The sequence below is a fragment of the Suricata suricatta genome, chromosome 15 (assembly GCF_006229205.1).
Source record: "Suricata suricatta isolate VVHF042 chromosome 15, meerkat_22Aug2017_6uvM2_HiC, whole genome shotgun sequence".
Lineage (NCBI taxonomy): Eukaryota > Metazoa > Chordata > Mammalia > Carnivora > Herpestidae > Suricata > Suricata suricatta.
In genome coordinates, this window is record NC_043714.1 from 59635175 (window position 1) to 59653808 (window position 18634).

At 42.4% G+C, this 18634-nt stretch overlaps 1 protein-coding gene across 1 annotated transcript in view; it reads left to right on the forward strand.

Annotated features, from left to right (window-relative positions):
- DEPTOR (DEP domain containing MTOR interacting protein) overlaps positions 1–18634 on the forward strand; it is a 104868-nt gene that overhangs the window by 49628 nt on the left and 36606 nt on the right. Inside the window, exon 4 of the mRNA XM_029923594.1 lies at positions 16916–17094. Within this exon, the coding sequence (XP_029779454.1) occupies positions 16916–17094 (179 nt within the window). The remainder of the gene's footprint in view (positions 1–16915; positions 17095–18634) is intronic.

Consider the following 18634-nt stretch of genomic DNA (forward strand, 5'->3'; position numbering starts at 1 on the left):
TCCATGATTTGGCTATTGTAGAAAGTGGTGCTATGAACATTGGGGTACATGGAGGAGCACTGATTCTTGATCTCAGGGTCATGAGTTTGAGTCCCATGTTGGGTATAGAGATAAATAAAATAAGTAAACTTCTAAAAGGAAGGATATCTTGACACATGCCATAACATGGATGACAACATGTTAACAAGCCAGTCATAAATGGACAAATGTTGTCTGATCCAGCTTAGGTGAGGCCCCCAAAGTAGGCAAATCCATAAAGACAAAAAGTAGGTTGCCAGGGACTGGGGGGAAGGAGGAATGGAGAGTTATTATTTAATGAATATAGAGTTTCACTTTGGGAAGATGAAAACCTTCTTGAAGTGGATGGTGGGGATGATTGCATAATCAGGTGAATGCACTTATTGCTACCGAACTGTATCCTAAAAATGGCTAAAATGGTAAAATATTTTGTATATTGACCACAATATAGGTAAAATAAATTAAAATTGTTTACATCACTAAAAAAGCTGGTGGGAGGTGGGTGGAAAGCATCAGGCTTCACTTGGAATACCAGCAAGCATGAGAAAGACAGAGCGAGGTGACATCCGTACTGTTAGGGTCACATGTTGATCAGGGGGATTGAAGAGACAGCAGAGTCAGCCCTGCAGATGCTGATGTTAATGATGCAAGCAGGAAACACAGGGCGTTATTGAGGTTTCCCACGAGTTGTCTTATTAAAGCCTCATTCTAAACTAATGAGGTAAATACTGTTATTTTCCCTTTGGCAAATAAGGAGATCCAGGATAGAGAGGTGAACTAAGATGCTTGCCTTCACAGCCAGAAAGCATGGGGACCATTTCCAACCCCAGTCTCCAGCTCCAGAGCCCGTGATTGTAACTACTTTTCAGTCTGCAGTTTCTACTTCGCAGTATCTGTAATTTCAAGCCAGGGCGGTAGCATTAATGAACGCCATGAGATGATAGTAAACAGTACGCAGCTTAACAGATTTTTAAATGGGCCGAGAAAAATCTCTGGGTCTGATTTGGGAAAGCACATTCCCCTTACTGTTGCTTGGCAATGCCATCCCCATATAATGCATGGCAGTAATATCCAAGCTTTGTTAACACGCGAAACAGGCAGCCAGCAGCTGTGCCTGTCAGAAGTCATCAGCCCTCGCTTGTCCTCTACAGATTTCTAGCTCTAGGTGTCATTTAGAACTGATTTAAAGGTAAACTGCTGCTTCCACAGACTGGGTTCACTGACGGTGGAGGCTGACTGCTGGTTATTTCTGCCATGTTTTCCTGATCCCACCTAATTGCTGGATGGTGAACCTAGTCTCTGTAACATTCACTTTGCGAGTCCGTCTCCGTTGTTACTTTTCAACTCGGTAAAATGAAAGAGCCGTTTGTGATTTCTAGAGTTGGGGAAGTATGTGTCAGAGCTCTTCTCCTGTCTCTCATCAAAACATTCAACCTTTCTGAGCCTGTTTTTCATCTCTAAAATTGGAAGAAAATGCATAATTCACACATTTGTCGTGCGGACAGAGATAAAGCCCAGCAGAGCCTTGTCTAATGCAGGGTGTCAATTTGGTCCAAAGTATCCTTGCGCCACCCGGATTACCTCTCTACGCTAGAATTGCATTCAGCATGCTGAGATGCCCAGCCTGTACCTGAGACATTTCTGTCCATCCTCCGATGCATTCTCTTCCCATTCCCAGTCCTCCATGTGCCCCAGAGACTGACTTACAGGGACTGGCTCCATTGCCATTGCCTCAGTCAGTGGGAGGCATGGGCAGGAAGTAAGTGGGAGGAAGGAGAGTGAGGTCAGGGTATTATTTCTCTGTTCCCTCCCCACCATCGAAGGCTCCAGCTGCTGTCAGGCAGCCCTGTCCTTTCCCGCATCTCTTTTAGGCTTTGGAAACTTCCCTTCCTCTAGACTCCTCAGGCTGAGAGTTGTTAATGATCACTGCTGTTGCCAGTCTGGGAGCTTTACACTGTCATTTCCTTTAACCCTGCCCATAGTTCAGTAGTTCTTTTATTATAAACTACCCTTTATTAGCCCATGTGCACAGCCTTGTTTCCTGCTGGGACCAGCCCGGGAGACCCATCTGGGGACTGAAATGAGTGATCTTGTCTCTCCTTGAGAGGATAGACAGGCAGCATTGCCCACACTCGAGCAGTGGAAAGTTGACTTGCTCTTTCTGTTGTCTCTGAGAGTGTACCATGTATGATGTGATGGCTGGGACTGGCATAGAGCTCTTTCAGGGGCCACTGCTGTGCGAGTACGGAGTGTGGTTGGACCATAATGGGTCTTTCTGGCTCCCTTTCTGCACCTGTTTCACCCTGGCTTCTAGCCCAGTAACTGCAGCAGCCGTCTCTCCAAGGTGATTGTGTTTCATTCTTTCCAACTTGAACAGAAGCTCTTGGAGGTCATGGACCTTGGTCGTTCTTATTTAGAAGAGAAGTCAGTGGTTAGCCCCTTGCCCTTTTTCCTAACCCATGGAATGTCCAAATTTGAGTAAAACCGGTAGTAGATATTTAATAATCTAAGATCACTCTTATTTGTATTTTCTCATTGTACATTCTTTTTTTTAAATTTTTTTTAATGTTTTATCTATTTTTGATACAGAGAGAGAGCATGAGAGGGGGGAGGGACAGAGAGAGAAGGAGACACAGAACCGGAAGCAGGCTCCAGGCTCTGAGCTAGCTGTCAGCACAGAGCCCGACGCGGGGCTCGAACCCACGATCGTGAGATCTGACCTGAGCCGAAGTCGGAGGCTTAACTGATTGAGCCACCCAGGCGCCCCTCATTGTACATTCTTATCATAAACTTTCAGAGAATAAGAATGCCAATCATAACCATCATTTACCGAGCACTTCTTGCTCTAGGCACCATCCTAAGTATTTTTCACACATTATTTCCTTTAATTCTTCCTGTACCTCTAAAAGAGAGAGAGATTTTCATCATTATTTTACAGGTAAGGCAAGTGAATTTGAGATGGTCAAGTAAAAGGCATTAAACCTCCAGTTCCTGAAGCGTTCTCCTGTAGAAGTTTCTCATAGTGTACGCTCTTCACTTACCCACAATGACTATTAAAAATTAAAAATTTAAGTTCCCTGAATGAACCTGTAAAAATTGAATACCATCTCCAATATGCTTTGAATCCAATGACACTCGCTTACATCAAGTTTATTCCATCTGGAAGAGATTAGGAACTCAGAGTCTTTTCTAGAGGAAATAGCTTGTTTGTTTTTAAGTGCTGAGATTCTAGAGTGAATGGATCAAGAGGGAAGGGGCATGAAGAGGCTATGCCAGACATTCCGCAGCAAAGGGTTTGAAAAAGAACACACACAGAGTAGGCGAGGGGGCAGGACCTTCTGAGTGAGGAGTCACATATTGGAGCAAAAGAAAAGTGGGTTTTTTACAGTGATACCAGGGGAAGGCATGGTCGGGAGTTCTTAAGGAGAGTGTTCTTCCATCATTAGAAGCTTCGTGTGAAACCCCCTCCCCACTGTAGGTGCTTTGTCTTTAAATGTAGGGATGAGCCTAAGAGGTGTAGTTGCTATATTGTTTTTCTTGCTTTATTTGCTTAACGGAAACATCCCTACTTAATTACAGTCTTTTCACACAGAGCTGTGGAGTGTCAGCAGAAGCATTGTTCCACCAAATGAAAAAAGCACAGAACTGACATAAAACATTTATTAATTTCAGAGCCCCTGACAAAAGAGTCTTCCAGACCCGAAAGAAAATCCAGATGATATCTTTAACTTTATTAAAGTTAAATTTGTAGTTAAACTTTCAAAGTGTAATACACATAAAATACATATATCCCGAGCGTGCAGTTCAATAAAAGTTCACAAATTTAACACACTTCGGAAACCACCCCCGCCAAGTAGTACTTCTAAAAGGTTGTCCATAATTTAGCATCCTAAACAAAATTGACTTTTATCAGTGTTACCATTCATTAAAATAGAACATTTCTTTTAAAGAGATTAAACTTCTTTGGCTTTTTTTGTGTTCTACCTGTGACCTGAACACTACCGTCTCCCTCCACGTACTCAGAATTGGTTCTTCTGGTTAGTTTGAACTGTCATTCGACCCAGTGAGGATTGACAAGAGTCAACAAGGGTCTCACGGGTTGTGTGTGTGTACCCATGTGTTTTGCTTATTCACTGCGCCTTGGTGCCAGGCTGTATGATAGATGCTTTTATAGATTAGCTTTAATTTTTACAACCCCATTGACGTAAGCATTGTTATCTTTACGACATGCAAGAAGAAATTCAGGATCGTAGAGCTCAACCACAGCTTGGAAATCACAGTTCAGAGATTCAAACCCAGGATTTCTTCTCATTGCTACTGTCTCTGAACCATTTGTGTTCATAGGCAGGAGCAGAGGGGGAGGTGATCAACCAGATCACTGCTAGAGACATTGCTTCCCTTTCATTATCTATATACTTCTAACTGCCTTCTGGCACTTATCTACCTTGCATATAGGTTTTAATTTTATCTTAATTTAATTTTAATAAGCTTCTCACTGACTAGGAAGTAATTTAAGGTCAAGGGCCATGTCTTTGCATTTCTGCCTCTTCTGGGATATAGAAGATGCTCAATAAATATTTACTGAACTAATGAATGAATAAGTGAAATGAACAAAGTAGTGATTTTTAACAGCTCTGTTAAGATGTAACTCATCTACTATACAAATGACCCATTTAAAGTACACAATTCAATAGATTTTAGCATAGTCACAGATATGTACAACCATTACCACAATTTTAGAACATTTTTATCACTTCATTAACTCATCTGTCACTTCCCTAGTCCTTCATCCATCCCTATGCAACCACTAGTTTACTTCCTGTCCCTGTAGCTTTTTCTGTTCTGAACATCTCATGTGAGTGGAATGATACAGTACATGGTCTTCTGGGACTGGCCTCTCTCATTTACCGTGTTTTCATGGTAACAAGTATCAGTACTTCATTCCTTTTTAGCCAAATAGTATTCTGTTGTGTGCACACATGACATTTTTAGTTTTATCAGTTGACAGATATTTGGTTTGTTTCTGGCTTTTGACAATAACAAATAATGCTGCTCTGAACATTTGTGTAACAAGTTTTTCTGTGGACACATGCTTTCATTTCTCCTGGACATAGAGAGAGAAGTAGAATGGCTGGATCGTGTAGTAACTTTGTGTCTAGTGGTTGGAGGAACTGAAGTGTTTTCTGAAGTGGCTGTAGCCATCTTACATTCCCACCACCGGATTATAAGGCCTCCAATTTCCCCACATTCTTGCAAACAACTTATCATCATCAGACTTTTTGATTCTTGCCAACTAGGAGGTATAAAGTGATAGCTCACTGTGTTGTTTTTTAAATTTTTTAAATGTTTTATTTTTGAGAGACAGGGAAGGAGCAGAGAGAGTGAGAGAGAGAGAGAGAGAGAGAGAGAGAGAGAGAGAGAGAGAGAGAGACAGGGAGACACAGAATCTGAAGCAGGCTCCAGTCTCCGAGCTGTCAGCACAGAACCCGACATGGGGCTTGAACTCATGAGGCGAGATGTGAGATCATGCCCTGAGCCAAAGTCAGATGCCCAACCAGCTGAGTAATTCAGGCACCCCTCATTGTGGTTTTGATTTGCAGTTCCTGATGACCAATGATGCCTAGCATTTCTAGATGTTTACTGACCATTTGTATATCTTCTATTGTCTACTGAGATCATTAGTCTACTTTGAAATTGGGTTATTTGTCTTTTTATTATTGTGCTTTAAGTGTTCTTTTTTAAATTTTATTTCCAAGTTTTTATTTGAATTCAAGTTAGTTAACATATAGTGCACTATTGGTTTCAGGAGTAGAATTTAGTGATTCATCACTTACTTATAATACCAAATGGTCATCACAACAAGTGCCCTCCTTAATGCCCATTACCCATTTAGCACATCCCCCTACCCACCTCCCCGAAATGTTCTTTATGTACTCTGGATGCAAATGCATTCAGACATATGCTTTGAAAATATTTTCTCCCATTCTGTGAGTTGTCTTTTCACATGATGGCTGGTGTCTTTGAAACATAAGAGTTGTAAATGTTAATGTAGTCCAGTTCATCTATATTTTCTTTTGTCATCAGTGCTTTTGGTAACAAAATGAAAGATGAACTAATCATCTCAGTTGAAAAAATGATTCTTTCCACTTGGGTGGCCTTGGAACCCTTGTTAAAAATCAGTTGACCACAAATTTAAGAAGCAAAACAGATGAAAATCGGGGAAGGGGGGGAGAAGGAGGCAAACTGTAAGATACTCTTTTAAAAAAATTTTTTTGAATATTTTATTTATTTTTGATACAGAGAGAGACAGAGCATGAGAGTGGGAGGGACAGAGAGAGAAGGAGACACAGAACCGGAAGCAGGCTCCAGGCTCTGAGCTAGCTGTCAGTACAGAGCCTGACGCGGGGCTCGAACCCACGAACGTGAGATCTGACCTGAGCCAAAGTCGGAGGCTTAACCGACTGAGCCACCCAGGTGCCCCAAGATACTCTTAACTATAGAGAACAGACAGGGTTGATGGAGGCAGGTGGATGGGGGATGGGCATTAAGGAGGGCACTTGTGATGAGCACTGACTGTTGTGTGTAGGTGATGAACCACTATATTCTACTCCTGAAACTGATATTACACTATATGTTAACTACAATTTAAATAAAAACTTGAAACAACAACAACAACAAAATCAGTTGACCGCAGATGTATCAGTGATTTTTATTTTATTTATCTTTTAAAAAAAAGTTTAACATTTATTTATTTTTGAAAGACAGAGAGAGACAGATCATGAGCAGGAAAGGGGCAGAAAGAGAGGGACACACAGAAGCAGACTCCAGGCTCTGAGCTGTCAGCACAGAGCCTGATGCAGGACTTGAATCTACGAACCGTGAGATCCTGACGGAGCCGAAGTCGGACGCTCAGCCGACGGAGCCACCCAGGCGCACCAGCAGTGATTTTTAAATCTGTTTTAAGGGTGGAGTTTTATGACCGTCCAATGTGTGATCTTGTTTGAAGAAAGAGAGCAGAGAGTGTTTTCCCTCCTCTCTCAAACCGCTTCCACAGAAGTACAGGACAACGCGGTCCTACTGTCACCTGGTTTATTAACCTGCACGAGAGTAGTACCCACTTGTCCTTGTGTTCGGATTTTTATTGCTTCCTTACCTTTCTAAAGCATATTTATTTTCCCTGGGTGGTATTGTCCTCAATTTTTCTTCACTACTTCCCCTACTTCCCCTAAGCTGCTGTCTTTGCCCCTTTTCTTCCTTTGTTTTTGGCCTCAAAGGCCTCTCTTTTCCAATAATTATGGAAGCATCCAAACTAAATAAAAGCCTTAAAAGGAGCCTTTCAGAACTAAGTTTCCCAAAATGGTTGTTTAAAAGGCCTCCCAGGACTCAGAATTGTTTTGAATCCATTGTAAAAGTGCTCAGTTTCTCTCCTTCTTGTGTAATTTTGCAGTTATGAAACCATAGCTGAATGTGGCCTTTTAGGACTGTGGCCTTGCGTTTGCACTTGTATTCTGTCTAAAACTGACTTACATTCTGACAATGTTTACTGCAACAGCACTAAAAACTGTGGGCAATGTGAAAATTACAACTTAAGGTTTCAGAATATCAGTCTCTTCAGAGCATAGAATCCTCACGGAACAGTTCTAGTTTTTCTTCCATTAGGTTTTAAAATCGCAAGCAAAAAGGAAGGGATTTCACCTTTCAAAGACAAATAACCCTCTCTACTACTGTTGCCTGTGATATTTTTAGTTTTTAGCCAATTGAATAGCAAATATTTATTTGTTGAGCACTTAATGTATATGCCTTCTGTAGGCTCAGCTTTTTTTTTTTTTTTTTTAAGCAATAAAAACATTTAAGACATGTCTTTAAGCTTTCAGAAGCTTCTAGCTTAGCTGGAGTCCATTAAAAATTCAATGGATATATAAACCATGGTGCTGACTTTGAGTTCAAATCAGAGAGAGATCTGTCTGGATTGTGCTTTAGGTGGGATGCTTTCAGAGAAGGGTTAGTATCTCATCCAGCCCTTTAAAACAGATCCCCACTGTGTCATTTAGCACCTAGTGCAAATGAGACCCAGGGACGTTTTTGCCCTTTCCTTCAAGCTAGTGTAGTCCCTCAGCTGAACACAGGACTGCCCATGAGGAGTCAGGGCTGGACTTGAGCCCTCCTTTTTACCTGAAGCCAGGTTCCTTGATCAGTGACCAACTGGTATCACTGTACAATGCCACCCCCCCCCCAACCTCCTATGGAGGAATAGAGAATGGAGAAGTCGATTTCTCCAGAGAAAGAAGGTAGCAGAGATGTCAGGAAGTAGCCTGAGCAAGGAAAAAGATGAAAATCAGTATGTTCAATTCATTGCGTAATATGGAGACAAGTTAAGGATGATGAAAGATAATATCTTGGCAAAGAATGTAAAATGCTGTTTTTCCTTTCTTTCCCTCACCCTTTCCAATATGCAATGTTTTTGCTTAAAAATATTAAATGTTCCAAACCTAAGTACTATGAAAACTATGTCAATTTATCTGTATGACTTCTGTTCTATAGATAATAGCATAGTACATAAAAATATTAATGCTCATGTAAGCATTTCTTCCTAATTAATATGTTCTTGCTAATCAAAGAAGTCAATGTTATACATTCAAACTGTATGTTGGGAGAATATTTCTAATATGTTTTTTATGGTTTTTTAAAAATTTGTTTTTGAGAGACAGAGAGAGACAGTGTGAGCAGGGGAGAGACAGAGAGAGAGGGAGATGCAGAATCTGAAGACAGGCTCCAGGCTCTGAGCGGCCAGCACAGAGCCCAAGGCAGGGCTTGAACCCACAAACCGTGAGATGACCTGAGCCGAAGTCAGACACTTAACTGACTGGGCCACCCAGGAACCCCTCTAAATATATTATTAATACATTGGGAGCTACTTTATTATATTGGATATTAATATAAGCCTTTTGTCAGAAAAACATTTTTTTAAACCAGCTAAACGTAAACTTAACCTTAATTTAATTTCTTCATTGATAACATTTTCCCCCAGTTACAAAAATAGTATATTCTGTCTGGGGAATAATTTGAGTAATAGAGAATTCTGTTAATAAGAAAAGAAAAATCATTCACAAATTACCCCCAGGAGTAAGAAACTCTTTTAATTGTTGGGTGAATTAATTTTTAATTTTTAATTTTATCATGTGTATGGAGTTGTATATTTTGCCTTTCAGAATAACTTATCATTATATTAACACATGACTTTTTAAAAAGCTATCTCACTATCTCTCTATCTCTCCAAATCCTAAAGCACTGTTTTGGCCTCTAACACATGGGTTATTGTGACTCTCCCTAGCTTGTGTCCTTGAGTACCATTTACGTATGTTCTCATGTTATAGAGGGCCTCCTCAACTATTTTGATTTTTGTTTTTTCAGTGCACAAGGAGATCGCTATCAGCTTATTTCTATTTCTGTATTGGCCCCTACATGTAGCAGTTCCTTCTATTGTAATGCTGCCTTCCCTCTGGCTTAAAGTGAGTCTGGGAACTCTGACTCAGATATATATCCAGGAAAGGTGGAAGTCAAACTCACATGCACCACCAAAATCTGTTGAGTACACACTTATGGGAGGCAAGTGTTCTTGGTGCGTGGCACCGTATTTGGCTTTATGTTGTGAATATAGGCTACAGTGGGACAATTTTGACTAAAAATGAATATGTTTTATAAAATGTAAGTTTCTGAGCATCATATACACTTCTGATTACTTATTAGAGTTATTCTTGTCTAGAGATACGGACACAGAATCTTAATTCATTTTGCCACAAAGGGTTTTGATTTTATCAAATCATGGCTCCATCTAGAATCCTTTTATCATCACCATCATCATCGTCACCATCATCATTATCATCATCACCACCACCATCATCATCACTGTCATCATCATCATCAACATTATCATCATTATGGCTAAAATGTATTCAGTGTTTCGGGGGAAGCTGACACCATGATTGAGTATTTTATGCATTATCACACTCATACTGCACAACTCCCCAAGTTGTCCTTGTCATTCTCCGTAGTGCACACTTGGGGAAGTAGGGTCATGCAGCTCACACGTATGCAGAGTTAAGACTTAAGGCTGGATTTGTCTTTGATCTCATTCTTTCAAAACTACCCTATAAAGTAAAAAATATTAAATGAGGAAGAGACAAGACACCCATGAAGAGGTGACGCGAGTATCCCCTCCCCTTGAGTCTGGCCTGAATCTGATGACTTTATAAATATAATTCCGGGCAGTTGTCATTCTGTGCCTTCAGAGCCTAGGCATTAAGAAGGCCCAGCAAGGTTGATTGATTTTTGATAAGTACCGATATAATTCAACAGGGAACGAATTATCTTGCAATGAACAGTGCTGGAACGACTAGAGAGCCACATGCAACAGAATGAACTTGAACTCCAGCCCCACGCCTTGTGGAAAAATGAACTCAAAATGGATTATAGAACTAGATGTAAGGGCTCAAACTGTAAAACTCTTAGAAGACATAGAAGCAAATAAATATTTATGGGCTTGGGCTAGGCAGTGGTTTCTTAGTAGTGACACCAAACACACAAATGACAAAAAGAGAAAATGGATAATTTGGACTACCTCAAAATTAAACAACTTTTGGGTTACAAACAATAATCAAGAAAATGAAAAGACAACCTGCAGGATGGGAGAAAACATTTGCAAATCATCTGTCTGAATATGGACTTGCATCCAGAATATAAAAAAGACACTTAACATTCAATAATAAGAAGACAAATAACCTAATTTTAAAAAATGAACAAAGGATCTGAATAGACATTTTCCCAAAGAATATATACAGATGGACAATAAGCACATGAAAATATGCTTAATACCATTAATCACCAGGGAATGCAAATCAAAACCACAGCATGACACCACTTCACACCTGCTAGGAGGGCCCTAATGAAAAAGAACGGCTGATAACAAATGTTAGCCAGGAGGGGGAGAAACTGGACCCCTCGCACTTTACTGGTGGGAATGAAAGTGGTGCCGCTGCTAGGAAAACAGTCTGGCCGTTTCCCAGATGGTTAAACAGAGTTACCACCTGACTCAGCGACTCCACTGCTAGATGTACATCCCAGAGAAATGAAAACATGTCTCCACAAAAACTTGCGTATGGATGTTCACAGCCGCATTATTCATAAGAACCAAAAATGGAAACAATCCAGATTCTATCATAAAGGGCCACATATTGTATGATTCTACTTACATGAACTGTCTGGAGCAGGCAAATGTGGAGGTCACAGAACATAGATTAGTGTTTTCCTGGAGATGGGGCAATGGGGGATTGTAGTGGTTGTGATGGGGTTTCCTTTCAGGGTTCTGGAAATATTCTCACATGGATGGTAGTGATGGTTGTCCACGGTGTATAAATACTGTTGAATTGTACGTGTCAAATGGGTTAATTGTATGGTAAGTAGATTAGGTTCCAGTAAAACTGTAAACAAGTCTTGATAGCATCTGCTTCCTCCCTCTTGAGCTCTGCATCTCAATGTCCAGGCTCCCTCACTGGACAGAGAGGCCATGTTGGCTCAGGAGCACTGCAGTGCCACACACCTAGCCCTGGCCGCTGTCTGCCTGCAGTTGCATGACGAAGCCCTAGCAAGAGTGATAGAGGAGCTGTCCACTGGAGCCCCAGGCAACCCACGGAATGCTAAGAGAAAGTGAAATCGGGGTTGTTTAAAAGCTACCAGCTTTGGGGATAGCTTGCTATATAGCAGAGCAGCAGTGGAATAAGTGGTAAGTTAAACTCTTGCCTTAACACTAAGACCACATATTAGTAGTAAAATCAGGGCTCTTGGGTGGCTCAGTGAAGCATCTGACTCTTGATTTTGGCTCTGGTCATGATCTCACAGTTCGTGAGTTCCAGCCCTGCATTGGGCTCTCTGCTGACAGTGTGGAACCTGCTTGGGATTCTCTCTCTTTCTCTTACTCTGCCCTTCCCCTGCTCGCTCGCTCGCTCTCTCTCTCTCTCTCTCTCTCTCTCAAAATAAATAAACATAAAAAAAATAAGATCCCACAAAAGGTTTTATCTTAAAGAGAGGAAATAGGAGAAATGAAATGAGGAACTAAGGCTGGCGGGCATGTTTTAAATGGCAGGCTGTGCCGACGGACAGACCGGCCAACAGTCTCTTTCCTAAAGCTCCTGTTGGCAGCTGCAGCTAACCAGCCACTTGTCCAGAGGCCACCGGCTACTTAGCAGGAGCTCTAGAGGTCTGGCAGGTAATGTTTCTAGTTAGGAGAAGTGACACAAGTCAACCCCATCCACTAGTCCTCTCTACACCCTGAAAGGAAAATTGTGGAGCTGAAAGGAACAGACTGCTGTAAAGAGAGACAAAAGCCAGGCGTCTGCATATGTGTCTTAAATGGAGAGCATCAGTGGGGCAGGAACTCTACCCTACTTTATTTTCCTTGTCTGTATTTCTTTTCTTAGTTTTATTAGCATCAGGGACTATATAGTCATATTGCATAGAATTTGGGAATCCATGTACATCAGACCTCCCATAGCAGATAATGGCTTGGCAAGAATTATATTTAATCTAGATTATGTCTTTTTTTTTAAGTTTATTTATTTTTGAGGGAGAGAGAAAGAGAGCAAGCAGGGGAAGGGAAGAGAGACAGGGAGCCAGAGGATCCAAAACAGGCTCTGCACAGGACAGAGCCCAGTGTGGGGCTCAAACTCACAAACTGTGAGATCATGACCTGAGCCGAAGTCTGATGCTTAACTGACTGAGCCACCCAGGTGCCCCTGATCTATTTTTAACCTTTTGAGGAACCTCCATATTGTTTTCCATAATGGTTGGACCCATTTACATTCCCACCAACAATTAAAAGGGTTCCCTTTTTACCACATCCTCACTACCACCTGGTTTCCTGTCTCTTCACTGATAGCTAACGGGGTCATTTTTAATATTCTAGGGTAATGATGTGTAGTAGGAGAATGCGCAGAAATGAGTTTAATTTATTCCCTCAGCGAATACTTTTTGAGGATCTTTACTATTAGGAAACAACCGTGAACCACAGACAAGGACAGTCATCTCAAGAAGCATATAGTTCGGTGAGCAGCCATTCCCCTAGGGCTCTAAGGGCCTTGCAGGCAACTATGGGAGTCCTTCACAGTGGCACATGGTCCAGATTTGTGGGATCAGAGAAGACTTCTTAGAGGAAATAATGTCTGAAACTATAAAATTGAGGAGGCTAGCTTATCTTTATTTTCATGCCCACATATCTTATTTGAGTGTCCAAAGAAATGAAAAATAGTGGCGTTCCTAATTTGTACATGCATGTGGGCCCTTCAGGGGTCTTTTCTAGATTCTCATCTGTCTTTTTCATCTTAGAAGGGCCTGGTCATCATAATACTAGGTATAATTCCTACTGCTCATCTCAACTCAGCTGTTACTAACCCGGGGAAGGCAGCCCAGGAGCTTTTTCTAAGGATGGATTAAAAGGCAGAAGAGGATTGACTTGGAGAAAGGTCTAAAGAAAAAGATTTTTTTGAAGATTTTGTTTGAGCAAGAAGGTTTTTTATGAGTTCTGTTAGATGCTAATAGCTTTTATAAATACTCTTAATATACAAGCATACACTTATATACACAGAACTTCTTTTTCCAAAGATTTTTGACAATAACAGCAATTCAGGGAAGGATGTAGAATAGATATTATCTTCCTCATTTAATATGGGGACACTGCAGTAGTGAGAAACGATGTCTTTAGTTTGTGGCAGAGCTGTGCTGGGTTCTCTGGTCTTCCATTTCCCAATCGAGTGCTTTTGCCACGGCTTTCATATAATAGGACACTGAAGCATCTGTTGCGAAGACTGGAGGGAGCACCAAGAGTTTCCTGTGTCATCTCATAGCTGTTGGGCACAGGTTCATCCTGTACGCAGTAGGTGCAGAGATGTAACACTTTGGATACTCCTTGTCTTTTGTACTGTAAAGCTCTTTTATTCACACTCATATATGATCCCCACAATCTTGGGTGAAGATAGCATTATACTTTCAAGGAAAAGGAGACTGAAACAAAGCAAAGTGGCTTGTTTTATATCTTACAGCTAAGTGATTTTGAATAAACTGATGTCTTCAAATTGCTAGCTTAGTGTTCTTTCCACAGCAGATTTGGGCTCTAAGTCTGAAAGCATGGAAAACGTATATCCTATGAATGGACATTCAGGTATGGAGGTTCAATTACCCCCCAAAGGAAATGACTTATAAACATGTATAATGCGCTTCTTATATGACCTTGAGCAAACTTCCTACCCACAACACTGAATGTTGCCATACAATTTTTTTCTCATTTGGATGCGAATTACATTATGTAAATTCAGTTGTATTAGAGAATTACACTTTTCTTGTGTGGATGAAGAGAGGGTTGGATTACAGTGGTCTCGAAGGTTTCTTCCTACTCTAGAATGAAATGGTGTAATTTGTGTTGCATATTATTGGTAGTTTGAAAAGCAAGGAAGGTTTTTGAAAGAAACTTTTGTGTAGAAGACAGGAAATTTATCAGAAATAGTTTTAAAGAGGAAAATGACACAATGATTTTGGCATTTTATGGAGTTCCATTTTTCATTGAAAGAAAGTGTTACAGTTAAACATAGACCCTACCCTGTCAGAGCTTATAATTGAGTAGGAGAGGTGGTCTGGAATCCTAGGATACATAGAACTTTACAGGGAACACGGAGATGCTCTAATGGAGACCTGAGAATAGCCAAGATACAAAGGATAAGGAGTCAAGTAGGGTTAAGGAGTAGAAGAATGGCAGGGAAAAGTGAGGGCAATCATTCCAAATGCAGGAATAGCATATTCAAAGGTCCTGTGGTGGATGGGCTATGATATGTTTGAGGAGCTATAATAAGACTCTCTCTGAAGCAGACAGAGGTAAGAGGTGAAAATGGTCCTACGCGGGTACATGGGAAGGATTGTGCATGCATTAGAGACCATATAAAGGATTTCAGTCTTTAGTCTAAAAGCAATGAGAAACCTTTGAAGTGTGTCTTCAGCAGCAGCAGGACATTATCAGGTTTGAGTGTTAAAAAGATAATTTTAATTGCTGTGTTTGGACTTAGATGCTTGAGGTTGGGTTGAGAACAAGAGTGTGTACATAGTAAAGCCTAATTAAGAAATGACTGTAATTAGGTTAAAGGTGTTGGTGATTTGGGCTAAGGAAATGGCAGTGTCAGAGATGGGAAGACATATATGAGCATGATTTAGGACATAAAATTCACAGTTTATACTGACTGGCTGGGGGAGGGGGTCAAGGAAGATGGGGGACGAGGAAGATGGAGGCATCAGAGATGCTGCCTCGTTTCCTGGTGGGGTGATGGAAGCACGCACTGGCACAGGACCAGCTTTGGGAGAATAACATGAGTTCAGTTCTGGGCTTGTTGATTTTGAGGTGTCTGCAATGTCTGTGTGGATACAGAGGTCTGGAGTTGGGAATATAGACCCAATCTAGAGACATAAATCTGGGAATCCTTGGGGGCATGGACGGCAATTAACACGATTCCGTGCGTAACTATGGAATGAGAAAAGAGGTATTTGGGGAACTGAATCTCAAGAGATTCCAGCCTTTAAAGTCCAGGGAGATGAGGAGGAGCCAACGCAAAAGGAACTGAGAAAGAGGTAGGAACAGAGGGACAGGACAGGAGGGAACCCAGGAGAGCGTGATGCCCCTCCAGATGAGGGAAATGGTCAGTAGCATCTAATGCTATTAACATCAACCAGAATGGGGATCTACAAGTGTGGGCACACGGGAGAGTGCCATGGCCCCAGAAGGAGCTATTTTGGAGCTATGTGAGGACAGAAGCAAGGGGAATTGGGGGTGGTGGTGCTGGAGAAGGAAGTGTGAGGAACAGTTTCTCTGGGGCGGGGGTCTTGTGAAGGAATGGCTGACGTCAGTTCAGGCTGCTGTAACAGATGCCAGAGACGGGGTGGATTAGACAATAAACTCTTATGTCTCACAGCTGGGAGGCAGGGAAGGCCAAGATCAAGGCACCGGCAGATCTGCAGTCTGGTGAGGGCCCTCTCCTTGGTTTGCAGACAGTCTTCTCCTGTAGCCTCACCAAGAAAGAAGGGGGAAGCAAACTCTCTGCCTCTTCCTGCAGGAGCAGTCATCCCTCATGGGGGCTCCACCTCACGAAATAATCACCTCTCAACGTTTCCGGCTCCCAATGCCATCTCACTGGGCATTATCGTTTCTATATATGAACCTTGAGGGGATGCAAACATTCAATCCTTAGTGGTCATCTTGTTAGCCCAATGATTTGGGAAACTGCATAACTCCTTTAGGAAAGAAATGCTAGCCTTTTAAGAAAGGTGGATGGAGCTTGGTCAATAAATTGTAACTCCTTTTCTAGGTGGCTAACCAGTGTGGGGCTTGAACTTATAACCCTGAGATCAAGAGTCACATGCTCACTCACCACCAGTTTTTTTTTGCCCCTTAAGTCTGTTTCTTTAAGAGAGAGAGTGTGTGTGCATGAGTAATGGAGGGGAAGAGAGAGAGAAAGAGAGAGGGAGAGAGGGAATCCCAAATAGGCCCCACACCCAGCATGGAGCCCAACACGGGGCTCGATCCCACGACCCTGGGATTGTGACCCAAGCCAAATAAAGCGTCGGATGCTCAACCAACTCAGCCACTCAGCACCCCTTTTTTTATCTTAATTGCCAGGAGAAAATGCCCCTTATTCACTCCTGAGGCAGATCCTTCTCTTAGAGGTTATGTCTGTAATAGCACACGACAGCCATGTCTGTCCGTCTAATAACTTGGTCATGATATGTCACAGAAGCCTATGCTGCAGGATTTCAAATGAACTATTTTCCTTCTGTGTAGGTTCATTTTTCTTCCTTTCCTTCCTCCCAGGCTGATGAGCCCTGAAAACACACTCCTGCAGCCCAGAGAAGAGGAAGGGGTCAAGTACGAGCGCACCTTCATGGCGTCTGAATTCCTGGACTGGCTGGTTCAGGAAGGTGAGGCCACCACAAGGAAGGAGGCAGAGCAGCTGTGCCACCGGCTCATGGAGCACAGCATCATACAGCACGGTGAGCATGCGGGTCGGCTTTTGCCGAGGTCACAAACAGCCCTGAGATCCTGCACTTAAAATAGCAGGCATTTATTCCTCACACGTGGGTCTGTAAGTCAGCTGTGCCTCTCTCTGCAGGGGCTTGGGGTCAGCTCGGCTCGGCTCCAAACTGGGCTCAAGTTCAGCCGGGCTGGCCATGCGTTCTTGTTCTGGGACCCCGGCTGAAGGAGCATCTAGTCTTTGGGACATAGGGCTTTTATAGAGGAGGGCTAAAGACAGGACACAGATTCTTGTAGTGTCTCCAAAAACTTCTGTTCAGATGTAATTTGACATCCCCAACTCCCATATCCTATGGGCTTCAGCGAGTCATCTGGTCCAATCCAGATGGGAAGTGGATGCTTCTCACAAAGTCGGTTGCGAGGGGAGAACGAACATTCGCTGAACCAAAGTACAAGTTACGGCAGTGAAGAGCTGAGCCACAAAGCCTCGTAAAAGTTTCACTTTCCTTTTAGGGCCGAGTCATGATGATGCCATGTAACCTGTGGTTAAGAACTATATTAGTTATCTACTGCTGCATAAGAGCTTACTCCAGAAATGAAAGGTCTAAAACAATCATAAATGTTTATTACCTCGTGCAGTCCCTGTGGGTCAGGAGGTCGGGAGAGGCTTGGCTGGGTGGTTCTGGGTTGGGGCTCTCTCGTGAGGTGGTGGTCAAGGGGTTGGTGAAGGGTTACAGTTGCCTGAAGGCTTGACAGGCTACAGGGTTGGCTTCCACGGTGGCTGACTTTGGCAGAAAGTTTCAGTCCGATGCCGTATGGACTTCGTCATAAGGCTGCTCTCGTGACATGGCAGCCTGGCTCCCTGCAGAGGGAGTAATTGAAGAGAGTGCAAGACAGACGCCACGATGTCTCCGAAGTGAGCCTTGGAAGTCACACACTGTCATTTCTTCAGGACTCTACTGGTTACCAGGTTAGCCCCATTCGGTGTGAGAGAGGACTATATAAGGGTGTGAATCTATATAAGGGTGTGAATCTCAGGAGGCCAGGATCACTGGGAGGCTGCCTATCACAAAACAGATGCTCTGGAATCCCATTCCACAAGTTACAGCTCCTTGCCTTCTCTCATCTGTAAAGTGGGGATATCTGCACAGGTGGTTGTATGAGTAAATGGGGTAGATGTAAGCACTCAGTTCAGTGTCCTGTTCTTAATAAGCACCTATTTAATCTATTAGTGTAGTTGCAAGGTGTAAGCATTGAACGGTGCAGACAGGCTGGGCCCCAGACAGGCACATCAGCCTCAGAATCACTATGGAAGGTAATACTTGAGTCATTCCTGCCATGAACTCCCCTAGCCTTACTTCTGCACCGGCCCAGGATTTCTATCCCAACGCTAGCAATATAATAATGGAATTGTAGAGATGAAAGACGCTTTCAAAACTAATTGGAGCGGGGTTTTACAACTGCAGAGTGCAGCCCTTTAGTGGGATGTGAAATAAATTTAGAGAGCCATTCCCAGCATTACTTCTATTTAACAGTACGGCCCGGGGACCCACAGTGTCA